At 45.0% G+C, this 21,267-nt stretch overlaps 1 protein-coding gene across 2 annotated transcripts in view; it reads left to right on the forward strand.

Moving 5' to 3' along the window:
• The first annotated feature begins 2,560 nt into the window (after positions 1–2,560).
• SPO11 (SPO11 initiator of meiotic double strand breaks) overlaps positions 2,561–21,267 on the forward strand; it is a 56,255-nt gene continuing 37,548 nt past the window's right edge. For both annotated transcript variants that reach the window (XM_077458493.1, XM_077458494.1), the window contains exons 1-5: positions 2,561–2,695; positions 6,472–6,585; positions 9,101–9,189; positions 11,600–11,666; positions 16,680–16,788. In XM_077458493.1, the coding sequence (XP_077314619.1) occupies positions 2,565–2,695; positions 6,472–6,585; positions 9,101–9,189; positions 11,600–11,666; positions 16,680–16,788 (510 nt within the window). In that variant the 5' untranslated portion in view covers positions 2,561–2,564. The remainder of the gene's footprint in view (positions 2,696–6,471; positions 6,586–9,100; positions 9,190–11,599; positions 11,667–16,679; positions 16,789–21,267) is intronic.

Raw genomic sequence — 21,267 nt, forward strand, 5'->3', positions numbered from 1 at the left:
GTCCCCAGTAGAGTCCCTTCTTACATGAGATGCCCCCAGTGGAGTCCTACCTTACATAAGGTGCCCCAAGCGGAGTCCCACCTTACATCAGGTGCCCCCAGCAGAGTCCCACCTTACATCAGGTGCCCCCAGCGGAGTCCCACCTTACATCAGGTGCCCCCAGCGGAGTCCCACCTTACATAAGGTGCCCCCAGCGGAGTCCCTCCCTACATCAGTTGCCCCAGCGGAGTCCCTCCTTACATCAGGTGTCCCCAGTAGAATGCCTTCGCTTTGCCTGTTGTCGGCAGCAGGCCGCTGGGCGGAGGGTTGGCGGCAGCTCCATTTGCAGGTCTTTTTCGTCGTGTGTTAAACTGTGTTCAGTGAAGAGGGGAGGGGCCTCCTATACGTGCAGCTAACCAGCAGCGCTCATCCCAACTCGATTTTGTTTCAGGACCAGGAAGATAAGTCCCGTACCGCTGCCATAACACAGCACTCTATACTGTACAGCTGTGGCCCAAGGTTTTGAGAATGACACAAATATGAATTTTCACAAAGTCTGCTGCTGTAGTGTTCTTAGATCTTATTGTCAGGTGTTACTATGGGATACTGAAGTATAATTACAAGCATTACATAAGTGCCAAAGGATTTCATTGACAACGACATGAAGTTTATGCAAAGAGTCAATATTTGCAGTGTTGACCCTTCTTTTTCAAGACCTCTGCAATTCTCCCCTGGCATTCTGTCCATCAACTTCTAAACCACATCCTGTCTGATGCCCCCCCCCCCATTCCTCCATAATCAATGCTTGGAGTTTATCGAATTTGTGGGGGGTTTTTTGTTCACCCGCCTCTTGAGGATTGACCACAAGTTCTTTATTGGATTAAGGTCTGGAGAGTTTCCTGGCCATGGACCCAAAATTTCGAAGTTTTGTACCCCAAGCCACTTAGTTGTGACTTTTGCCTTATGGCAAGGTGCTCCATCATGCTGGGAAGGGCATTGTTCCTCACCAAACTGTTCTTGGATGGTTGGGAGAAGTTGCTCTTGGAGGATGTTTTTGTACCGTTCTTTATTCATAGCCGTGTTCTTAGGCAAAGTTGTGATTGAGCCCAGCACTCCCTTGGCTGAGAAGCCACCTCACACATGAATGGTCCCAGGATGCTTTACTGTTGGCATGACAAAGTACAGATGGTAGTGTTCACCTTTTCTTCTCCGGACAAGGTTTTTCCCGGATGCCCCAAACAATGTGAAAGGGGATTCATCAGAGAAAAATTACGTTCCCTCCAGTCCTCAACAGTCCAATCCCTGGACCTTCTGCAGAATATCAGTCTGTCCCTGATGTTTTTCCGGGAGAGTAGCTTCTTTGCTGCCCTTCTTAACACCAGGACATCCTCCAAAAGTCTTCTCCTCACTGTGCGTGCCAATGTCCTCACACCTGCCTGCTGTCATTCCCAAGCAAGCTCTGCACTGGTGGTGCCACCGATCCCGCAGCTGAATCAACTGTAGGAGACGGTCCTGGCGCTTGCTGGACTTTCTTGGGTGCCCTGAAGCCTTCTTCACAAATGCAGTGGAAATGTTTTTTTTTTTTTTAATGGGAATAAGTTCATTTTCATGGCAAAGAGGGACTTGTTAATTAATTGCAATTCATCTGATCGCTCTTCATAACATTCTGGAGTATATATGCAAATTGGCATCATAAAAACGGAAGCAGCAGACCTTCCCTACTGCGCATGCGAGAGTCGCGCTGCGCAATAAAGCGGAGGTCCACCCTAAAGTGGAGCTTCCGCTCATTGGAACCCTCCCCCCCTCCGGCGCCACAATTGGCACCTTTCAGGGGGGAGGGGGGTGCAGGTACCTGTACAGTACAGGTATCTGCACCCACTTCTGGCATAGATATCTGCAGAAGCTACGCCCCTTTCCGCAGAATCTACGCCCCTTTCCGAAGGTCCCCCGCTGTCTGCTGGGAAACACACGGATCCCAGAGACAGCGGGGACCATTCTTATTGCGCAGCGCGACTTGCGCATTCGCAGTAGGGAACCGGGAAATGAAGCCGCAAGGCTCCACTTCCTGATTCCCATACCCAAGATGGCAGCGGCAGCACCCGAGAGACGATGAAGAGATCGGCTTCGGGTGCCGACATCGCGGGCGCGCTGGGCAGGTAAGTGTCATTATTTTAAAAGTCAGCAGCTGCAGTATTTGTAGCTGCTGGCTTTAAAAAAAAAAAAAAAAACGGCGGACTCCCGCTTTAAGGAACCCATGTAATTAGTGTGGACAGAGGCTGTGATTCTGGGCAATGGCTGCTTTTTAATACTGGCTGAGAGCTCCCCCTGCTGTTCATTCACAAGTAGACACGTTCAAGGACCGCTCTGCCCAAAAGTGCTCTTTTTGTCCAGTTGCAGGTAGAATTTGTAAGACTAAAGATTTTAGGACTATTTTAATGTGTGTTTTTTCTTTTTCCTCTGTTGGTTGAACTGGATGGACTTGTCTTTTTTTAACCAGATTAACTATTTAACTAAACCAGTCCATACATGGTTCAGTTTCTCTTTTTTATTGTCTGCAGTCTTCTTGTTCTATGACAGGTCAGCACATGGCTTTTCTTCGGAGTCCAGACTTCTTCGACTGTGTGGACCATCACAGGATGTCCCTCTTTCAGGCTGCGCTGAAAGTCGAGAGTGGGGTCTCTGAAATGGCAACTATTGCTGTGGAGCCCATTACCAGGTGAGAGAAAGAGTGTAAGCTCCTGTGGCATATAAGCTGATGTGACTGACTCAGTGTTCTCTGTACTGGACTGCAGTATATGTCAGAGCTATATAAATGTATAATTATAATAATAGTGTGTGACGGTGGAGGGACATTAGAGTGTAAGCTCCTGTGGTACAGTGACTGATGTGACTGGCTCAGTGTTCTCTGTACAGCACTGCGGTAAATGTCAGAGCTATAGTTTGAGGAGCATAAATGCATTGCTTGAGGAGCTTAGACGCAGTCGTCGATGAGCATAGATATAGTGGTTGAGGAGCGTAGACGCAGTGGTCAGGGAACATTGTTTAGCATAGACGCAGTGGTCGGGGAATGTTGAGGAGCGTAGACCAAGTGGTTGGGAAACGTTGATTAGTGTAGACGCAGTGGTTGGGTAACATTGAGGTGCGTAGACGCAGTGGTTGGGAAACGTTGATTAGCATCGATGCGGTGGTTGGGTAACGTTGAGGAGCGTAGATGCAGTGGTTGAGTAATGTTGAGGAGCGTAGACACAATAGTCGGGTAACGCTGAGGAGCCTAGAGGCAGTTTTCGGGTAATGTTGAGGAGCATAGACACAGTGGTCGATAATGTTGAGGAGCGTAGATGCAGTGGTTGCGAAACATTGATTAGCGTAGAGGCAGTGGTCGGGTAACGTTGAGGAGCATAGACACAGTAGTCGGGTAACGTTGAGGAGCCTAGAGGCAGTTTTCGGGTAATGTTGAGGAGCATAGACACAGTGGTCGATAATGTTGAGGTGCGTAAATGCAGTGGTTGCGAAACATTGATTAGCGTAGAGGCAGTGGTCGGGTAACGTTGAGGAGCATAGACACAGTAGTCGGGTAACGTTGAGGAGCCTAGAGGCAGTTTTCGGGTAATGTTGAGGAGCATAGACACAGTGGTCGATAATGTTGAGGAGCGTAGATGCAGTGGTCATGTAACATTGAGGAGCGTAGATGCAGTGGTTGGGGAACATTGAGGTGCGTAGATGCAGTGGTTGGGGAACATTGAGGTGCGTAAATGCAGTGGTTGCGAAACATTGATTAGCGTAGAGGCAGTGGTCGGGTAACGTTGGGGAGCATAGACACAGTAGTCGGGTAACGTTGAGGAGCCTAGAGGCAGTTTTCGGGTAATGTTGAGGAGCATAGACACAGTGGTCAGATAATGTTGAAGAGCGTAGATGCAGTGGTCGGGTAATGTTGAGGAGCGTAGATGCAGTGGTCGGGTAATGTTGAGGAGCGTAGATGCAGTGGTCAGGTAATGTTGAGGAGCGTAGATGCAGTGGTCGGGTAACGTTGAGGAGTGCAGACTCAGTGGGCGGGTAATATTAAGGAGCGCAGACGCAGTGGTCGGGTAACGTTGAGGAGCATAGACGCAGTGGTCGAGTAACTTTGCGGAGCGTAGATGCAGTGTTCGGGTAACATTGAGGAGCGTAGACACAGTGGTCGGGTAACATTGAGGAGCGTAGACACAGTGGTTTGGTAACGTTGAGGAGCACAGATGCAGTGGTCGGGTAACGTTGAGGAGCGCAGACACAGTGGTCGGGTAACGTTGAGGAGCGCAAACGCAGTGGTCGGGTAACGAGGAGTGCAGACGCAGTGGTCGGGTAACATTGAGGAGCGCAGACGCAGTGGTCGGGTAATGTTGAGAAGCGCAGACGCAGTGGTCGGGTAACGCTGAGGAGCGCAAACGCAGTGGTCGGGTAACGTTGAGGAGTGTAGACACAGTGGTCGGATAATGTTGAGGACTGTAGACGCAGTGGTTGGGTAACGCTGAGGAGCGCAGACGCAGTGGTCGGGTAATGTTGAGGAGCGCAGACGCAGTGGTCGGGTAACGTTGAGGAGCGCAAAGGCAGTGGTCGGGTAACGTTGAGGAGTGTAGATACAGTGGTCGGATAATGTTGAGGACCATAGACGCAGTGGTCGGGTAACGTTGAGGAGTGTAGACACAGTGGTCGGATAATGTTGAGGACTGTAGACACAGTGGTTGGGTAATGCTGAGGAGTGCAGACGCAGTGGTTGGGTAAAGCTGAGGAGCGCAGACGCAGTGGTTGGGTAATGCTGAGGAGCGCAGACGCAGTGGTTGGGTAATGCTGAGGAGCGTAGATGCAGTGGTTGGGTAATGCTGAGGAGCGCAGACGCAGTGGTTGGGTAATGCTGAGGAGTGCAGACGCAGTGGTCGGGTAACGTTGAGGAGCGCAAAGGCAGTGGTCGGGTAACGTTGAGGAGTGTAGATACAGTGGTCGGATAATGTTGAGGACCATAGACGCAGTGGTCGGGTAACGTTGAGGAGTGTAGACACAGTGGTCGGATAATGTTGAGGACTGTAGACGCAGTGGTTGGGTAATGCTGAGGAGTGCAGACGCAGTGGTTGGGTAAAGCTGAGGAGCGCAGACGCAGTGGTTGGGTAATGCTGAGGAGTGCAGACGCAGTGGTCGGGTAACGCTGAGGAGCGCAGATGCAGTGGTCGGGTAACGTTGAGGAGTGTAGACACAGTGGTAGGATAATGTTAAGGACCATAGACACAGTGGTTGGGTAACATTGAGGAGCGTAGACACATTGGCCAGGTAACGTGGAGGAGCACAGACGCAGTGGTCGGGTAACGTTGAGGAGCGTAGATGCAGTGGTCGGGTAACGTTGAGGAGTGTAGACACAGTGGTCGGATAATGTTAAGGACCATAGACGCAGTGATTGGGTAACATTGAGGAGCGTAGACACAGTGGCCAGGTAACGTGGAGGAGCACAGACGCAGTGGTCGGGTAACATTGAGGAGCGTAGACGCAGTGGTCGTGTAACGTTGAGGAGCATAGACGCAGTGGTCGAGTAACTTTGCGGAGCGTAGATGCAGTGGTCGTGTAACATTGAGGAGCGTAGACACAGTAGCCTGGTAACGTGGAGGAGCACAGACGCAGTGGTCGGGTAACGTTGAGGAGCGTAGATGCAGTGGTCGGGTAACGTTGAGGAGCGTAGATGCAGTGGTCGGGTAACATTGAGGAGCATAGATGCAGTGGTTGGCCAAGGGAACCTAATGCAGCAGATGAAAGACACATCATGCTTACTTCCTTTCCACATCGGAAAATGTCCAGCAGTGCCATCAGCACAGAACTGGAGGAAACCAGTGGGACCAAGGTACCCCCATCTACTGTCGGGAAAAGTCTGGTCAGAAGTGGTCTTCATGGAAGAGTTGCGGCCAAAAATCCATGCTTTCGGCATGGAAACGAGGCTAAGCCACCAAACTATGCAAGAAAACAGTGATTGGGGTGCAGAAAAATGGCAGCAGGTGCTCTGAACTGATGAGTCAAAATGTGAAATATTTGGTTCCCTGCAAGTTTGGGGCAGCATTTCTGCAAATACAGTTGGAGATTTGGTCAGGAGAGCGATCTTCAGTGTAAAGAAGAACAAGGAGTCCTGGAAGTGATGGTGTGGCCCCCACAGAGCCCTGATCTCACCTTCATGGAGTCTCTCTGGTATGACATGAAGAGACAGAAGGACTGGAGGCAGCTGACATCTGCAGAAGATCTGTGCTTAGCCCTCCAAGATGTTTGGAACAACCTACCTGCCGAGTTCCTTCAACGACTGTGTGCAAGTCTACCTAGAAGAAGGCTCATTTACTGCTCATTTACTTTACATTTTGTTCATTGATAATAATACATTATTAACACTTCTATGTCTGAATCTTCATTTACTGCATTTGTTTTCACATCTGCCTAAAACTTTTGCATAGTACAGTATATAAATATATACCAATTTGTGTCTCTCAGTCCTCAGGTAATAGGAGCCATAGAGAGGATTGTCCAGGGGGTGTTGGAGAGCCTGTCCAGGAATGAAGCCCCTGTACTCACTATGGAAAACAGATCATCGTGGACCAACATAGAGTAAGCTGTATTTCTGCTGGACCCAACCAGCGCTACTACAGGAAAGGAGCATGCTGGCCTGGTGGAGGGTAGTGATCTGCCGATTCAAGAGGACAGGCCCGCATAGGAGAGGAGAGTTAGATAGAGGAAGGAGCGGAGTCCTCCAGCAGAGCAGAGTATTTCAGGAGAGGAGTGTTCTGGAGGAAGGAGCAGGGTCCTCCAGCAGAGCAGAGTATTTCAGGAAGAGGATAGTTATAGAGGAAGGAGCAGAGTCCTCCAGCAGAGTATTTCAGGAGAGGAGAGTTATAGAGGAAGGAGCAGAGTCCTTCAGCAGTGCAGAGTATTTCAGGAGAGGATAGTTATAGAGGAAGGAGCAGAGTCCTCCAGCAGAGCAGAGTATTTCAGGAGAGGAGAGTTATAGAGGAAGGAGCAGAGTCCTCCAGCAGTGCAGAGTATTTCAGGAGAGAAGAGTTATAGAGGAAGGAGCAGAGTCCTCCAGCAATGCAGAGTACTATAGGAGAGGAGAGATATAGAGGAAGGAACAGAGTCCTCCAGCAGTGCAGAGTATTATAGGTGATGAGAGTTATAGAGGAAGGAGCAGAGTCCTCCAGCAGTGCAGAGTATTTCAGGAGAGGAGAGTTATAGAGGAAGGAGCAGAGTCCCCCAGCAGTGCAGAGTATTTTAGGAGAGGAGAGTTATAGAGGAAGGAGCAGAGTCCTCCAGCAGTGCAGAGTATTATAGAAGAAGAGAGATATAAAGGAAGGAGCAGAGTCCCCCAGCAGTGCAGAGTATTTCAGGAGAGGAGAGCCATAGAGGAAGGAGCAGAGTCCTCCAGCAGTGCAGAGTATTTCAGGAGAGGAGAGTTATAGAGGAAGGAGCAGAGTCCTCCAGCAGTGCAGAGTATTATAGAAGAAGAGAGATATAAAGGAAGGAGCAGAGTCCTCCAGCAGTGCAGAGTATTTCAGGAGAGGAGAGCCATAGAGGAAGGAGCAGAGTCCTCCAGAAGTGCAGAGTATTTCAGGAGAGGAGAGTTATAGAGGAAGGAGCAGAGTCCTCCAGCAGTGCAGAGTATTATAGAAGAAGAGAGATATAAAGGAAGGAGCAGAGTCCCCCAGCAGTGCAGAGTATTTCAGGAGAGGAGAGTTATAGAGGAAGGAGCAGAGTCCTCCTCCAGCAGAGCAGAGTATTTCAGGAGAGGAGAGTTATAGAGGAAGGAGCAGAGTCCTCCAGCTGTGCAGAGTATTTCAGGAGAGGAGAGTTATAGAGGAAGGAGCAGAGTCCCCCAGCAGAGCAGAGTATTTCAGGAGAGGAGAGTTATAGAGGAAGGAGCAGAGTCCCCCAGCAGAGCAGAGTATTTCAGGAGAGGAGAGTTATAGAGGAAGGAGCAGAGTCCTCCAGCAGAGCAGAATATTTTAGGAGAGGAGAGTTATAGAGGAAGGAGCAGAGTCCCCCAGCAGAGCAGAGTATTTCAGGAGAGGAGAGTTATAGAGGAAGGAGCAGAGTCCTCCAGCAGAGCAGAGTATTTCAGGAGAGGAGAGTTATAGAGGAAGAAGCAGAGTCCTCCAGCAGTGCAGAGTATTTCAGGAGAGGAGAGTTATAGGGGAAGGAGCAGAGTCATTCAGCAGTGCAGAGTATTTCAGGAGAGGAGAGTTATAGAGGAAGAAGCAGAGTCCTCCAGCAGTGCAGAGTATTTCAGGAGAGGAGAGTTATAGAGGAAGGAGCAGAGTCCTCCAGCAGAGCAGAGTATTTCAGGAGAGGAGAGTTATAGAGGAAGGAGCAGAGTCCTCCAGCAGTGCAGAGTATTTCAGGAGAGGAGAGTTATAGAGGAAGGAGCAGAGTCCTCCAGCAGAGCAGAGTATTTCAGGAGACGAGAGTGTTAGAGGAAGGAGCAGAGTCCTCCAGCAGAGCAGATTATTTCAGGAGAGGAGAGTTATAGAGGAAGGAGCAGAGTCATCCAGCAGAGCAGAGTATTTCAGGAGAGGAGAGTTATAGAGGAAGGAGCAGAGTCTTCCAGCAGTGCAGAGTATTTCAGGAGAGGAGAGTTATAGAGGAAGGAGCAGAGTCATTCAGCAGTGCAGAGTATTATAGGAGAGGAGAGTTATAGAGGAAGAAGCAGAGTCCTCCAGCAGTGCAGAGTATTTCAGGAGAGGAGAGTTATAGAGGAAGGAGCAGAGTCATTCAGCAGTGCAGAGTATTTCAGGAGAGGAGAGTTATAGAGGAAGGAGCAGAGTCATTCAGCAGTGCAGAGTATTTCAGGAGAGGAGAGTTATAGAGAAAGAAGCAGAGTCCCCCAGCAGTGCAGAGTATTTCAGGAGAGGAGAGTGTTAGAGGAAGGAGCAGAGTCCTCCAGCAGAGCAGATTATTTCAGGAGAGGAGAGTTATAGAGGAAGGAGCAGAGTCCTCCAGCAGTGCAGAGTATTTCAGGAGAGGAGAGTTATAGAGGAAGGAGCAGAGTCCTCCAGCAGAACAGAGTATTTCAGAAGGGAGGGGCGCCTGTCTTGTCTTCCCCTTGTCTATTGATATGAATGTTTTTCAGGTTCAGTGATTCGGTTGGGTTGCAAATGGTGATGGATTGTACAACCAGAAAAATCAGGAGTGACTGCCCCAGATCCACTTCGCGTTTTGGTTAGTGCTGTGCAGAGGTGAATGGTGGGAAGTCTAGTTACTATGTCTGTATGTAAATAGCTTGTTTCATTTATACAGGTAAGTGAGCACAAGGAATTATAAAATTACTATTTACCATTAGGAGTGGTGTGAGGCATGCTCGGGATCAGCTTGGTACCCCCCCCCCCCCCCACTGGGGGATGTGGAAGAGGGGGAGTGGCCACATACAGCTCCTCAATTTTTAATAAATCTTCCCCACTGTAAAGGTTACTGATGTGTGGGAAGATGTTATAATTTTTCTATAAAGAAATAAATAGTACTTAGTAGAGATAGTAGTAGTCTGTCACCTAGAAGGAAATGCAATGTACTGGAGGAGGGCAGCGCTCTTTAGCTCAACATTTATTTTCCTTTTATATGCACACAGTGCCTTGAAAAAGTATTCATACCCCTTGAAATTTTCCACATTTTGTCATGTTATAACCAAAAACATAAATGTATTTTATTGGGATTTTAGACCAACACAAAGTGGCGCATAATTGTGAAGTAGAAGGAAAATAATAAATGGTTTTCAACATTTTTTACAAATAAATCAGTGAAAAGTGTGGGGGGGAGGGGGGCATTTGTATGGCACCCCCCGGAGTCAATACTTTGTAGAACCCCCTTTCTCTGCAATTACAGTTGCCAGTCTTTTTGGGGGTGTCTCTACCAGCTTTTCACATCTATAGAGGGGCATTTCTGCCCATTCTTCTTTGTAAAATATCTCAAGCTCTGTCAGATTGGATGGAGAGCGTCTGTGAACAGCGATTTTCAAGTCTTGCCACAGACTCTCAATGGGATTTAGGTCTGGACTGTGACTGGGCCAGTCTCCAAACTGTGGCCCAGTGGCAGGAATAATGCCCCAAGGGCCAGGAAAAAGGTCCCTTTGCCTGTCTGCCTTTTCTGGCCCTTGGGGCATTATTCCTGCCAATAATAAACAAACAAATATTTGGGGGGCACACCCTAAAAAATTCATAAGAGATGGTACAGCCATAAGACCATACAAACAGAAAAAAAGATATTACGGCGCACACATACAAAAATTACATGTATCCTGCAAGGCTAGTAAAAAAACCTGAACATATTAAAAAAATACGGGGGGGGGGGGGGGGGGACAGGGGGTATTGGTCACGTTATATGGTCATATAGTGCTAAGCCCACTTACTGCAAAAAAGTACCCCAAATTAGTGGGTCCTACGTTATCCATAGAATGGAAGATCCTGTTTCTCTGAACCATGGGATCATACACTACTCTAAATGGGAGAATTAAAGGACTCCTCTTAGAACTGCCACTGACACCAATGATTTGGCATTATTCCTTCCGCTGGCAACACATGGGGCACTATTGCTCAGTCTGACACCTACTATTTCTCCCCCTAATGCCAAAGACTGGGCACTGTTTACTCCCACTGGGCACAGTCCGGCCCCCCTAAAGTCTGAGGGAGAGTAAACTGGCCCTTTCTTTAAAAAAATTGGAGACCCCTGATCTAAACCATTCCATAGTAGCTCTGGCGGTATGTTTAGGGTCGCTGTCCTTCTTATGAGTTTCTTTCTCCAATGTCTTTCTTCTTGTCACTCTTCCATAAAGGGCAGATTTGTGGAGAGACGACTAATAGTTGTCCTGTGGACAGATTCTCCCCCCTGAGCTGTGGATCTCTGCAGCTCCTCCAGAGTTACCATGGACTTCTTGGCTGCTCCTCTGATGAATGCTCTCCTTGCCCGGCCCGGTCAGTTTAGGTGGACGGCCATGTCTTGGTAGGTTTGCAGTTGTGCCCATACTCTTTCCATTTTCCGATGATGGATTGAACAGAGATCCGTGAGATGGTCAAAGCTTGGGAGATTTTATTTATAACCTAACCCTGCTTTATACTTCTCCACAACTTTATCCCTGACCTGTCTGGTGTGTTCCTTGGCCTTCATGATGCTGTTTGTTCACTAAGGTTCTCTAACAGACCTCTGAGGGCTTCACAGAACAGCTGTATTTATATTTAGATTAAATTACACACAGGTGGACTCTATTTACTATTATTAGGCGACTTCTGAAGGCAATTTGTTGCACTAGATTATAGTTAGAGGTATCAGAGTAAAGGGGTCTGAATACAAATGCCCCCCCACACTTTTCACTTATTTATTTGTAAAAACATTTGAAAACCATTTATCCTTTTCCTTCCACTTCACAATTATGTGTCACTTTGTGTTTGGTCTATCGCATAAAATCCCAATAAAATACCTTTACGTTTTTGGTTGTAACATGACAAAATGTGGAAAATGTCAAGGGGTGTGAATACTTTTTTTTAAGGCACTGTATCTTATGTTCTACGTAGGTAACACAATGGTATAAAGATGGGATTGGCCAAATAAAATGAATAACATTGTTACTTTTTTGGACCCATAGCCCTTACCATGAAAATCTTGTCCGTGATCTACAAGCTGGTTCAGACCGACACCTACGCCACCAAGAGGTGAGTGTTGGGATAGCACAGTTGTATCACTTGTAGTGTATTATCAGTACAGTTGCTAATAGCAGATTTATTAGCTTTGACCAATGGGGTAGAGGCTCAGGGGCAGACCCAGAAGGCAGCAGAGGGGTTGCATCTTGCTGTCCTTGGAACACTTCAGAATCTACAGGGAAAAGCTGGGTAGTTGCATGGCACGGGGTAGTCTGGGCCGACCTGTTGAGTCTACTCCCTCAGCAGCTCAACTAGATTGAAAGGATGATGCTGAATGTGTATTAGCAGTGCAGTACTGCACTCTAGTTGTACGCAATAATTCCTTCCATTGTCACACTGGTTAGTTTAAAGCAGTGGTGGTGAACTTTCTTGCTAGGGGATCATCAGTGCAGCCCATGACATCACCAAAGGATCGAACATATTATTCAGTGATTGGAAAGCCACAGAAAGCTATCAGAGACTGCACACATGCAATGGGAGATAACCATAGACTGTCAACTTTCTACATGGGTTAATGGAGACTGTGAGCATGCTACAGGGGTTATTGGAAACTGTAAACATGCTACAGGGAATATTGGAGACTGCAAGCATGCCAGGGGTCAGGGGACACTGTAAACATGCTACAGGGGTTATTGGAGACTGTAAACATGATACAGGGGTTATTCCAGACTGTGAGCATAATACAGGGGTTATTGGAGACCGTAAACATGCTAGAAGGGTTATTCGAGACTGTGAGCATAGTACAGGGGTTATCGGAGACTGTAAACATGCTACAGGGGTTATTGAAGACAATAAACATTCTACAGGGGTTATTGGAAACTGTAAACATGTTACAGGGGTTATTGGAGACTGCAAGCATGCCAGGGATTATCGGAGACTGAAAAAATGCTACAGGGGTTATTGGGGACATTAAACATGTTACATAGGTTATTGGAGACTGGGAGAATGCTACAGGGGTTATCGGACGCTGTAAACATGCTACAGCGGTTATTGGAGACTGTACACATGCTACAGGGCTTATTGGTGACTGTGAGCATAGTACAAAGGTTATTGGAGGTTGTAAACATGCTATAAGGGTTGTTTGAGACCGTGAGCATAGTACAGGGGTTATCGAAGACTGTAAACATGCTACAGGGGTTATTGGAGACTGCAAGCATGCCAGGGGTTATCGGACAATTTAAACATGCTAGAGGGGTTATCGGACACTTTAAACATGCTAGAGGGGTTATCGGATACTTTAAACATGCTATAGGGTGTTTCTTGGAGACTGTAAACATGTTACTGGGGTTAATGGAGACTGTGAGCATGTTACATGGGTTATTAGAGAATGTGAGCATGTTACATGGGTTAATGGAGACTGTGAGCATGTTACATGGGTTATTAGAGACTGTGAGCATGTTACATGGGTTATTGGAGAATGTGAGCATGTTACGTGTTTTTGGAAAATGTAAGCATGCTACAGGGGCTATTGGGGACATTGAACATGTTACATAGGTTATTGGAGACTGTAAACATGCTACATGGGTTATTGGAGACTACAAGCATGCTACAGGGGTTATTGGAGGCTGTAAACATGCTACAGGGGTTATTGGCGGCTGTAAACATGCTACAGGGTTTATAGGGGACTGTGAGCATAGTACAAGGGTTAATAAAAGGCAAGAGAAGGGCGTGAGGTCGCGCTATGGAGCAGTTTAGTATAGTTCTGGTATGAGCGGCCTCTATTCAATTTCCACCCAGTGTGGGTGAAACAGTAAAATGAAATAAGAAAGGGAAATAGACTTGGCGCTATACCGTTTGGTTTAGAAAAATTAATAATTAATTATAGTTTATATAAATTTTCCAGCGTGCTGGTAAGTAATAAAAAATGAAAAACTATCTGTTCATGCCCAGCAGTAATCTCTAGTGATTATTTATATATCTGCTTCTTTATAAATTCCATAAAGTGCTAACAAACCATAAATAAACATGCGATTCCTATACTTAGGTATTAAAGTGCAAGTGCCAGTGAAAAAACATGTGCGAAATTTAAGTATTAAAATGCACAGATTCAGCTACATTTAAAATAAATATATGATTGATTAACAATTTTGCATGTCATATATCAATTAGTGAACAAATCAGTGTATTGGTGACACAATTAAATACCATGTGACTAATGGCCCGTGAGAAAATAAATAATAAAAATTAAAATTAAAAAGGTGAGCAAACTGAAAAATTATAAAAAATAATAATAAATGACACATAAAAGTGAAAAATTAAAAATTAAAAATTAGAAATTAGAAAAAAGAAATATATGATAAAAATTGATTTAAAAATAATAATATAATAAACGGTGGAAAAAATCTTCTGTGAGTGTCTTTAAAAAAAGGGGGGGGGGGGTGACTGCAACTGCTGCTCCCAGTGCTCAGTGACTGCTAATGTGATTGCTCTCATCAGAGGTATACCCCCATCCGGAGTGGATCAGCCTCCACAGTATAAGCCACTGTGTTGCTCTCTGGCTTTTCTCTGCTGTGGTCCTGGGGGTCCCCCGTTCATCCGTTGGTATATCGTGCCACGTTATATGCAACAAGGAAGAGGCATATCCATATCCATATCCAACGGAGGAACGGGGGACCCCTAGGACCACAGCAGAGAAAAGCCAGAGAGCAACACAGTGGCTTATACTGTGGAGGCTGATCCACCCCGGATGGGGGTATACCTCTGATGAGAGCAATCACATTAGCAGTCACTGAGCACTGGGAGCAGCAGTTGCAGTCACCCCCCCCCCCCCCCCTTTTTTTTAAAGACACTCACAGAAGATTTTTTCCATCGTTTATTATATTATTATTTTTAAATCAATTTTTATCATATATTTCTTTTTTCTAATTTCTAATTTAAAATTTTTAATTTTTCACTTTTATGTGCCATTTATTATTAATTTTTATAATTTTTCAGTTTGCTCACCTTTTTAATTTTTAATTTTTATTTTTATTATTTATTTTCTCACGGGCCATTAGTCACATGGTATTTAATTGTGTCACCAATACACTGATTTGTTCACTAATTGATATATGACATGCAAAATTGTTAATCAATCATATATTTATTTTAAATGTAGCTGAATCTGTGCATTTTAATACTTAAATTTCGCACATGTTTTTTCACTGGCACTTGCACTTTAATACCTAAGTATAGGAATCGCATGTTTATTTATGGTTTGTTAGCACTTTATGGCATTTATAAAGAAGCAGATATATAAATAATCACTAGAGATTACTGCTGGGCATGAACAGATAGTTTTTCATTTTTTATTACTTACCAGCACGCTGGAAAATTTATATAAACTATAATTAATTATTAATTTTTCTAAACCAAACGGTATAGCGCCAAGTCTATTTCCCTTTCTTATTTCATAGTACAAGGGTTATTGGAGACCGTAAACATGCTACAAGGGTTGTTCGAGACTGTGAGAATAGTACAGGGGTTATCGAAAACTGTAAACATGCTACAGGGGTTATTGGAGACTGCAAGCATGCCAGGGGTTATCGGACACTGTAAACAAGCTACAGGGGTTATTGGAGACTGTAAACATGCTACAGGGTGTTTCTTGGAGACTGTAAACATACTACTGGGGTTAATGGAGACTGAGCATGTTACATGGGTTAGTGGAGACTGTGAGTATGTTACATGGGTTAGTGGAGACTGTGAGCATGTTACATGGGTTAGTGGAGACTGTGAGCATGTTACATGGGTTAGTGGAGACTGTGAGCATGTTACATGGGTTAGTGGAGACTGTGAGCATGTTACATGGGTTACTGGAGACTGTGAGTATGTTACATGGGTTAGTGGAGACTGTGAGTATGTTACATGGGTTAGTGGAGACTGTGAGTATGTTACATGGGTTAGTGGAGACTGTGAGCATGCTACAGGACTTATTTTAGACCGTAAACATGCTACAGGGGTTATTGGAGACTATAAGCATGCTACAGAGGTTATTGGAAAGTGTAAGCATGCTACAGGGGCTATTGAGGACATTAAACATGTTACATAGGTTATTGGAGACTGTGAACATGCTACAGGCGTTATTGGAGACTGTAAACATGCTGCAGGAGGCAGTCATAGACTAGAGACACATTACAAGAGCCTGGTAAAAATGACTACTATAATAGGACAAAGGGACACATAGATTACTATCTGCAGGGGCCCAAGGGCCACGCAATAAGTGCCAGCAGCTCTTGGCTTGAGGCTGGGCATATTCAGCACTGCGCTACTTTAACTGGTGCACGCAATTCTATACACAAACAAAATCTATATCATTTTTTTTTATTTTTTTATGCACAATAAGAGATTTCTTTTGGTGATATTTGATCACCACAATATTTTTTACTTTATGTTATAAAACATATCCAAAAAAAAAAAAATTCAAAATTCCTCATAAATTTAGGCCAAAATATATTCTGCTACATGTCTTTGGTAAAAAAAAATAATGATTGATACTAGTAATGGCGGTGATCAGTGACTTATAGCGGGACACTAACTGACACTTTGTGGGAACTGGCTAACTGCCACTGACATCACCACTGACACTAGTACAGCGATCAGTGATAATGCTATATACACTATCGCTATACTAATGACACTGGCCAGGAAGGGGTTAACATCTGGGGGAAATCAAAGGGTTAAATGTGTGACTGACTATGTGTACTGTGTGTAATAATGTGTGCTGATTTTACTAAGGGATGTGCCGGTTTTTATTCCCTTCTTAGCAGGGAAACAAAAACCTGCACATCGCCGCTGTCAGAAAAGAGCTTTGTGTTGTTTACATACAGAAAGCTCTCTCCCTGTCTGTCACTCGCACCGACAATCAGCAGGTCCTGGCGCCATAGACCATTGGCTGGGAACCCACTGATTGGCATATGCTGAAGCCACTGACCGCACAGGCGGGCGCGCTCCCTACCTAGGAATGCAGAACCACGTATGGTATATGTAGCAGTAAAACTACAGTGCGCAGAATAAACTATCATTTTCATGTTACTTATTCTTTAGGGACATCTTCTATGATAATGTTCAGCTCTATGGAAGCCAGAGGACAGTGGACAGTATTATCACGGATATTTCCTGCATGCTGAAGATTCCCAGAAGGAGCTTACATATTGTATGTTGTGGTATTATTTCTCGGTCACTTTAAACAGAACCGTTTCTTCAATACGGCACTTCAAGGAACAGAGCTGATGTCCAATGAATCAGAGCAGTCACTCAGATATAACATATTTCTAAAGCCTGGTACACATCGGCCAAATAAGGGCTGGACATCGGCCCGGTTCAACAGAACCCGGATAACATTTGGCCCGTCTGTACACCAGCCTCTCCGAAAGATCGACATCCAATCAGCGCTGGCGGCCAATGTCTGCGAGAGATGACTGGTCTGTTCTGGTGGGGGGTGGCAGTCCCACTGTTAGAACACAATAGCTTGGATTGCTGATAGCAACAATAGATCTCCCAGCAGCCAGCAGTAATAGACTCCCTCCCCCCTCCAGCACCAATAAATACACCCCAGCAACATTGGCCCCCCCACTAGCACCAATAGATCTCCCAGCAGCCATCAAGACCCTCAAGAAGCCAGCAACAATAGACCCCCCTCCCTCAACAGTAGATCCCTCCAGGGGTCAAGTCCTGGGGGAAAAAGTGTGGGAACTCCCACGCAAGATCCACTCCCCCCACCAAAAAAAAAAAGAAAATGATACGCTCATATGCACAAACGGTTCAAAAGTGGTATTTTTCATACAATTTTCGTATTGTGTGTATGAAGCGTAACTGTTAGTACATAAAAAAATTATCAATAAACGTAAATACGGTAATTCTCAGAATAATCAGCATTCATTCAATTGTGCTTCCATGCAAATGTGAACATCATGTTCTGATCTTTATTGGGGAATTTTATTTTGTACATAGAGTGTTTATGTGGTGAGTTTACACTTTTCATTGAACAGAGTTTGGATAACACAGGGTTAAACGGAAAGGTCATAAATTAACTACACATTATCTGGACAGAATGCTTGGGGATATAGTGATGTGTTCCTGCTTAGGAGATGTATGTTAGCTTGGGGGGGCTGCAAACTCTGCAGGGCTCCAACACACACTCGCTGCTATTCCAACCTAAGCTATTTACACATAAACTTCCCTCCTGGCATTAAACTTTGCCAGGTATTGTGCTCAGCTTACCAAACAAAGTCTTGCAGGACATGGCTGCTAATGGGAACTGAGTTCCTGTTGTGGAAAAAGTACAGGAACTCCGTTCCTGTGAGTTCCCACAGGACTTGACCCCTGGATCCCTCCCAGCAACAATTGCCTTTCTCCCCATTACAATAGTTTCCCCACCAGCAACAATATACCTCCCCAGCAACAATATACCGCCCCAGCAACTAAAGATCCTCCCCCAGGGTTGCCACCTGATCCCTTCAAACCCGAACACATATGAATTACACAGGTTCTGAGGCTAATAATAATTTAAAATTCAGACTTTTTGCAGATTTTTGTCTTTAGATTTACCAAAACCATATAATATGAGGTCAAACCTTAAGAGAGTTTCCTTTTGTATGCAATCAGGCCGGCCCTTCCACTACATGGTTTTGGTAAATCTGAAGACAAAAATCTGCAGAAAATCGAATAGTGTTTATGTGGCCTTAGGCACCAAGTGGGTTTATCCACTTCAGCCCCGGAAGATTTGGCTGCTGAATGACCGGGCCATTTTTTTTGTGATTCGGTAGTGCGTCGCTTTAACGGACAATTGCGCGGTCGTGCGACGTTGCACCCAAACAAAATTGACGTCCTTTTTTTTCCCACAAATAGCGCTTTCTTTTGGTGGTAATTGATCGCCTCGGCGGTTTTTAATTTTTGCGCTATAAACAAAAAAAAACTAAAAAAGAGCGACAATTTAAATTAAAAAAATACAATATTTTGTACTTTTTGCTATAATAAATATCCCAATTTTTTTTTTTTATTAAAGCGAATATTTTTTCTCAGTTTAGGCCGATATATATTCTTCTACATATTTTTGGTAAGAAAAATTGCAATAATCGTATATTGATTGGTTTGCACAAAAGTTATAGCGTCTACAAACTAGAGGATAGATTTATAGCATTTTGTTATTATTATTATTTTTTTTTTTTTTTTTACTAGTAATGGCAGCGATCTGCGATTTTTATCATGACTGCGACATTATAGTGGACGCATCAGACAATTTTGACACTATTTTGGGACTGTTGGCATTTATACAGTGATCAGTGCTATAAAAATGCACTGATTACTGTATAAATGTCACTAGCAGGGAAAGGGTTAACACTATGGGGCAATCAAGGAGTTAATTGTGTTCCCAGGGAGCTGATTCTACTGAAGGGGGAGGGGACTGACTAGAGGAGGAGAGAGATCGTGGTTCCTAGCTAATAGGAACACATGATCTGTCACTCCTCTCAGAACAGAACAAGGATTTGTGTGTTTACACACACACACACACACACACACACTTCCGTGTTTTGTCCCTCGTGTTCGCGATCGCTCGTGGCCAGCGGTCATCGCGACCGACGGCCACGAGCATCGGCACCCCCTCAGTGCAGCGGACGCGATGCCTGCTATCCTGATCCCACGGACCGTGATAGCTGTACGTCGTGTCGACCAGCCGCCATCATTTTATGCGGCAGGTCGGTTAATTATCACCCTAATCAGCCACGGAACCTGTGTAATTAATATGTGTTTGGGTTTACAGGGATGAGGTGGCAACCATCCCCCTCCCCCCACCAACAATAGATTCCCCTGCAGCCAGCAACAATAGACCCTCCAGGGCCCCTTGCCATTACATACATTCAATGCTGGACCTGCGTTTACCTACGTTCCCACTGGGAAAAAAAAGCCCTGGGTTTATTTATAAAGCAGTGCCATCTAGTTTACACTAGCATAAGAGTGATCTGCGTTTGGCTCGTTCTTCAGAGGACACTCTGGCACTAGTGCGCTGTACCTGCATCCGCATTGGAGGGTGTAAAAATTGAGGCTCAGCCACACGTTTTTACAGCCCCGCAAGCACAAGTGTAAACAAGGCCCCTGTGGCACACGGGCCAAATATCGACTGAAAACCAGTCGGTACAGTAGAAAGCGGCGATGTCTCGACCGGCTTCTGTCCACGAGCATGTTGGAAAACCAGGATTCGACCGGCATCCGAACTGCGCTCGCAGCCAATGGCTGTGAATGCTGATCAGTGACGGTCCCCCTGTCAGAACACAATAGCACAGTGGGGGAGATCACTTGTGTTAGTACAGCAATATTTCACTTCTTTTTTTTTTTCCGTTCAGCCTGCTGGGTTGAACGGAAAAAGAACTTACCTTCAGGTCCATAAATATTGGGACATCGACACCATTCTAATCTTTTTGGCTCTATACACCACCACAATGTATTTGAAATGAAACGAACAAGATGTGCTTTAACTGCAGACTTTCGACTTTAATTTGAGGATATTTACATCCAAATCAGGTGACACACATACATCTACCTCCTGGAGAGTCTTCTGGATCTGGCCAACTGTTACGAAGGGTGTTTTCTTCACCGGGGAAAGAATTCTTCGGTCATCCACCACAGTTGTTTTCCGTGGTCTTCCGGGACTTTTGGTGTTGCTGAGCTCACCAATGTATTCTTTCCTTTTAAAGATGTTCCAAACAGTTGATTTGGCCACACCTAATGTTTTTGCTATCTCTCTGATGGGTTTTTTTTTTTTTTTTTTTAGCCTAATGATGGCTTGCTTCACTGATAGAGACAGCTCTTTGGGTCTCACATTGAGAGTTGACAGCAGCAGATTCCAAATGCAAATAGCACACTTGAAATTAACTCTGGACCTTTTTTTCTGCTCCTTGTAAATGTGATAATGAGGGAATAACACACACCTGGCCATGGAACAGCTGAGCAGCCAATTGTCCCATTACTTTTGGTCCCTTAACCACTTCAGCCCCGGACCATTTTGCTGGTCAAAGACCAGACCACTTTTTGCGATTCGGCACTGCGTCGCTTTAACTGACAATTGCGCGGTCGTGCGACGTGGCTCCTAAACAAAATTGACGTCCTTTTTTTCCCACAAATAGAGCTTTCTTTCCTTTGCGGTTTTTATTTTTTGCGCTATAAACAAAAATAGAGCGACAATTTTGTAAAAAAACGCATTATTTTTTACTTTTTGTTATAATAAATATCCCCCAAAAATATATAAAAAAAACATTTTTTTCCCTCAGTTTAGGCCGATACGTATTCTTCTAGATATTTTTGGTAAAAAAAATCACAATAAGCGATTATTGATTGGTTTGCGCAAATGGTATATAGCGTTTACAAAATAGGGGATAGTTTTATGGCATTTTTATTAATATTTTTTTTTTTACTAGTAATGGTGGCGATCAGCGATTTTTATTGTGACTGTGACATTGTGGCGGACACATTGGACATTTTTTACACATTTTTGGGACCATTGTCATTTATACAGCAATCACTGCTATATAAATGCAGTGATTCCTGTGTAAATGACACTGGCAGTGAAGGGGTTAACCAGTGGGTGGCAGTGTAGGGGTTAAGTGTTCCTAGGGGTGTGTTACTAACTGTGGGGGGC

Source organism: Lithobates pipiens, unplaced genomic scaffold, assembly GCF_037356315.1.
Source record: "Lithobates pipiens isolate NorthernLeopardFrog02 unplaced genomic scaffold, aLitPip1_a1.2 Scaffold_28, whole genome shotgun sequence".
In the NCBI taxonomy this organism is placed as follows: domain Eukaryota; kingdom Metazoa; phylum Chordata; class Amphibia; order Anura; family Ranidae; genus Lithobates; species Lithobates pipiens.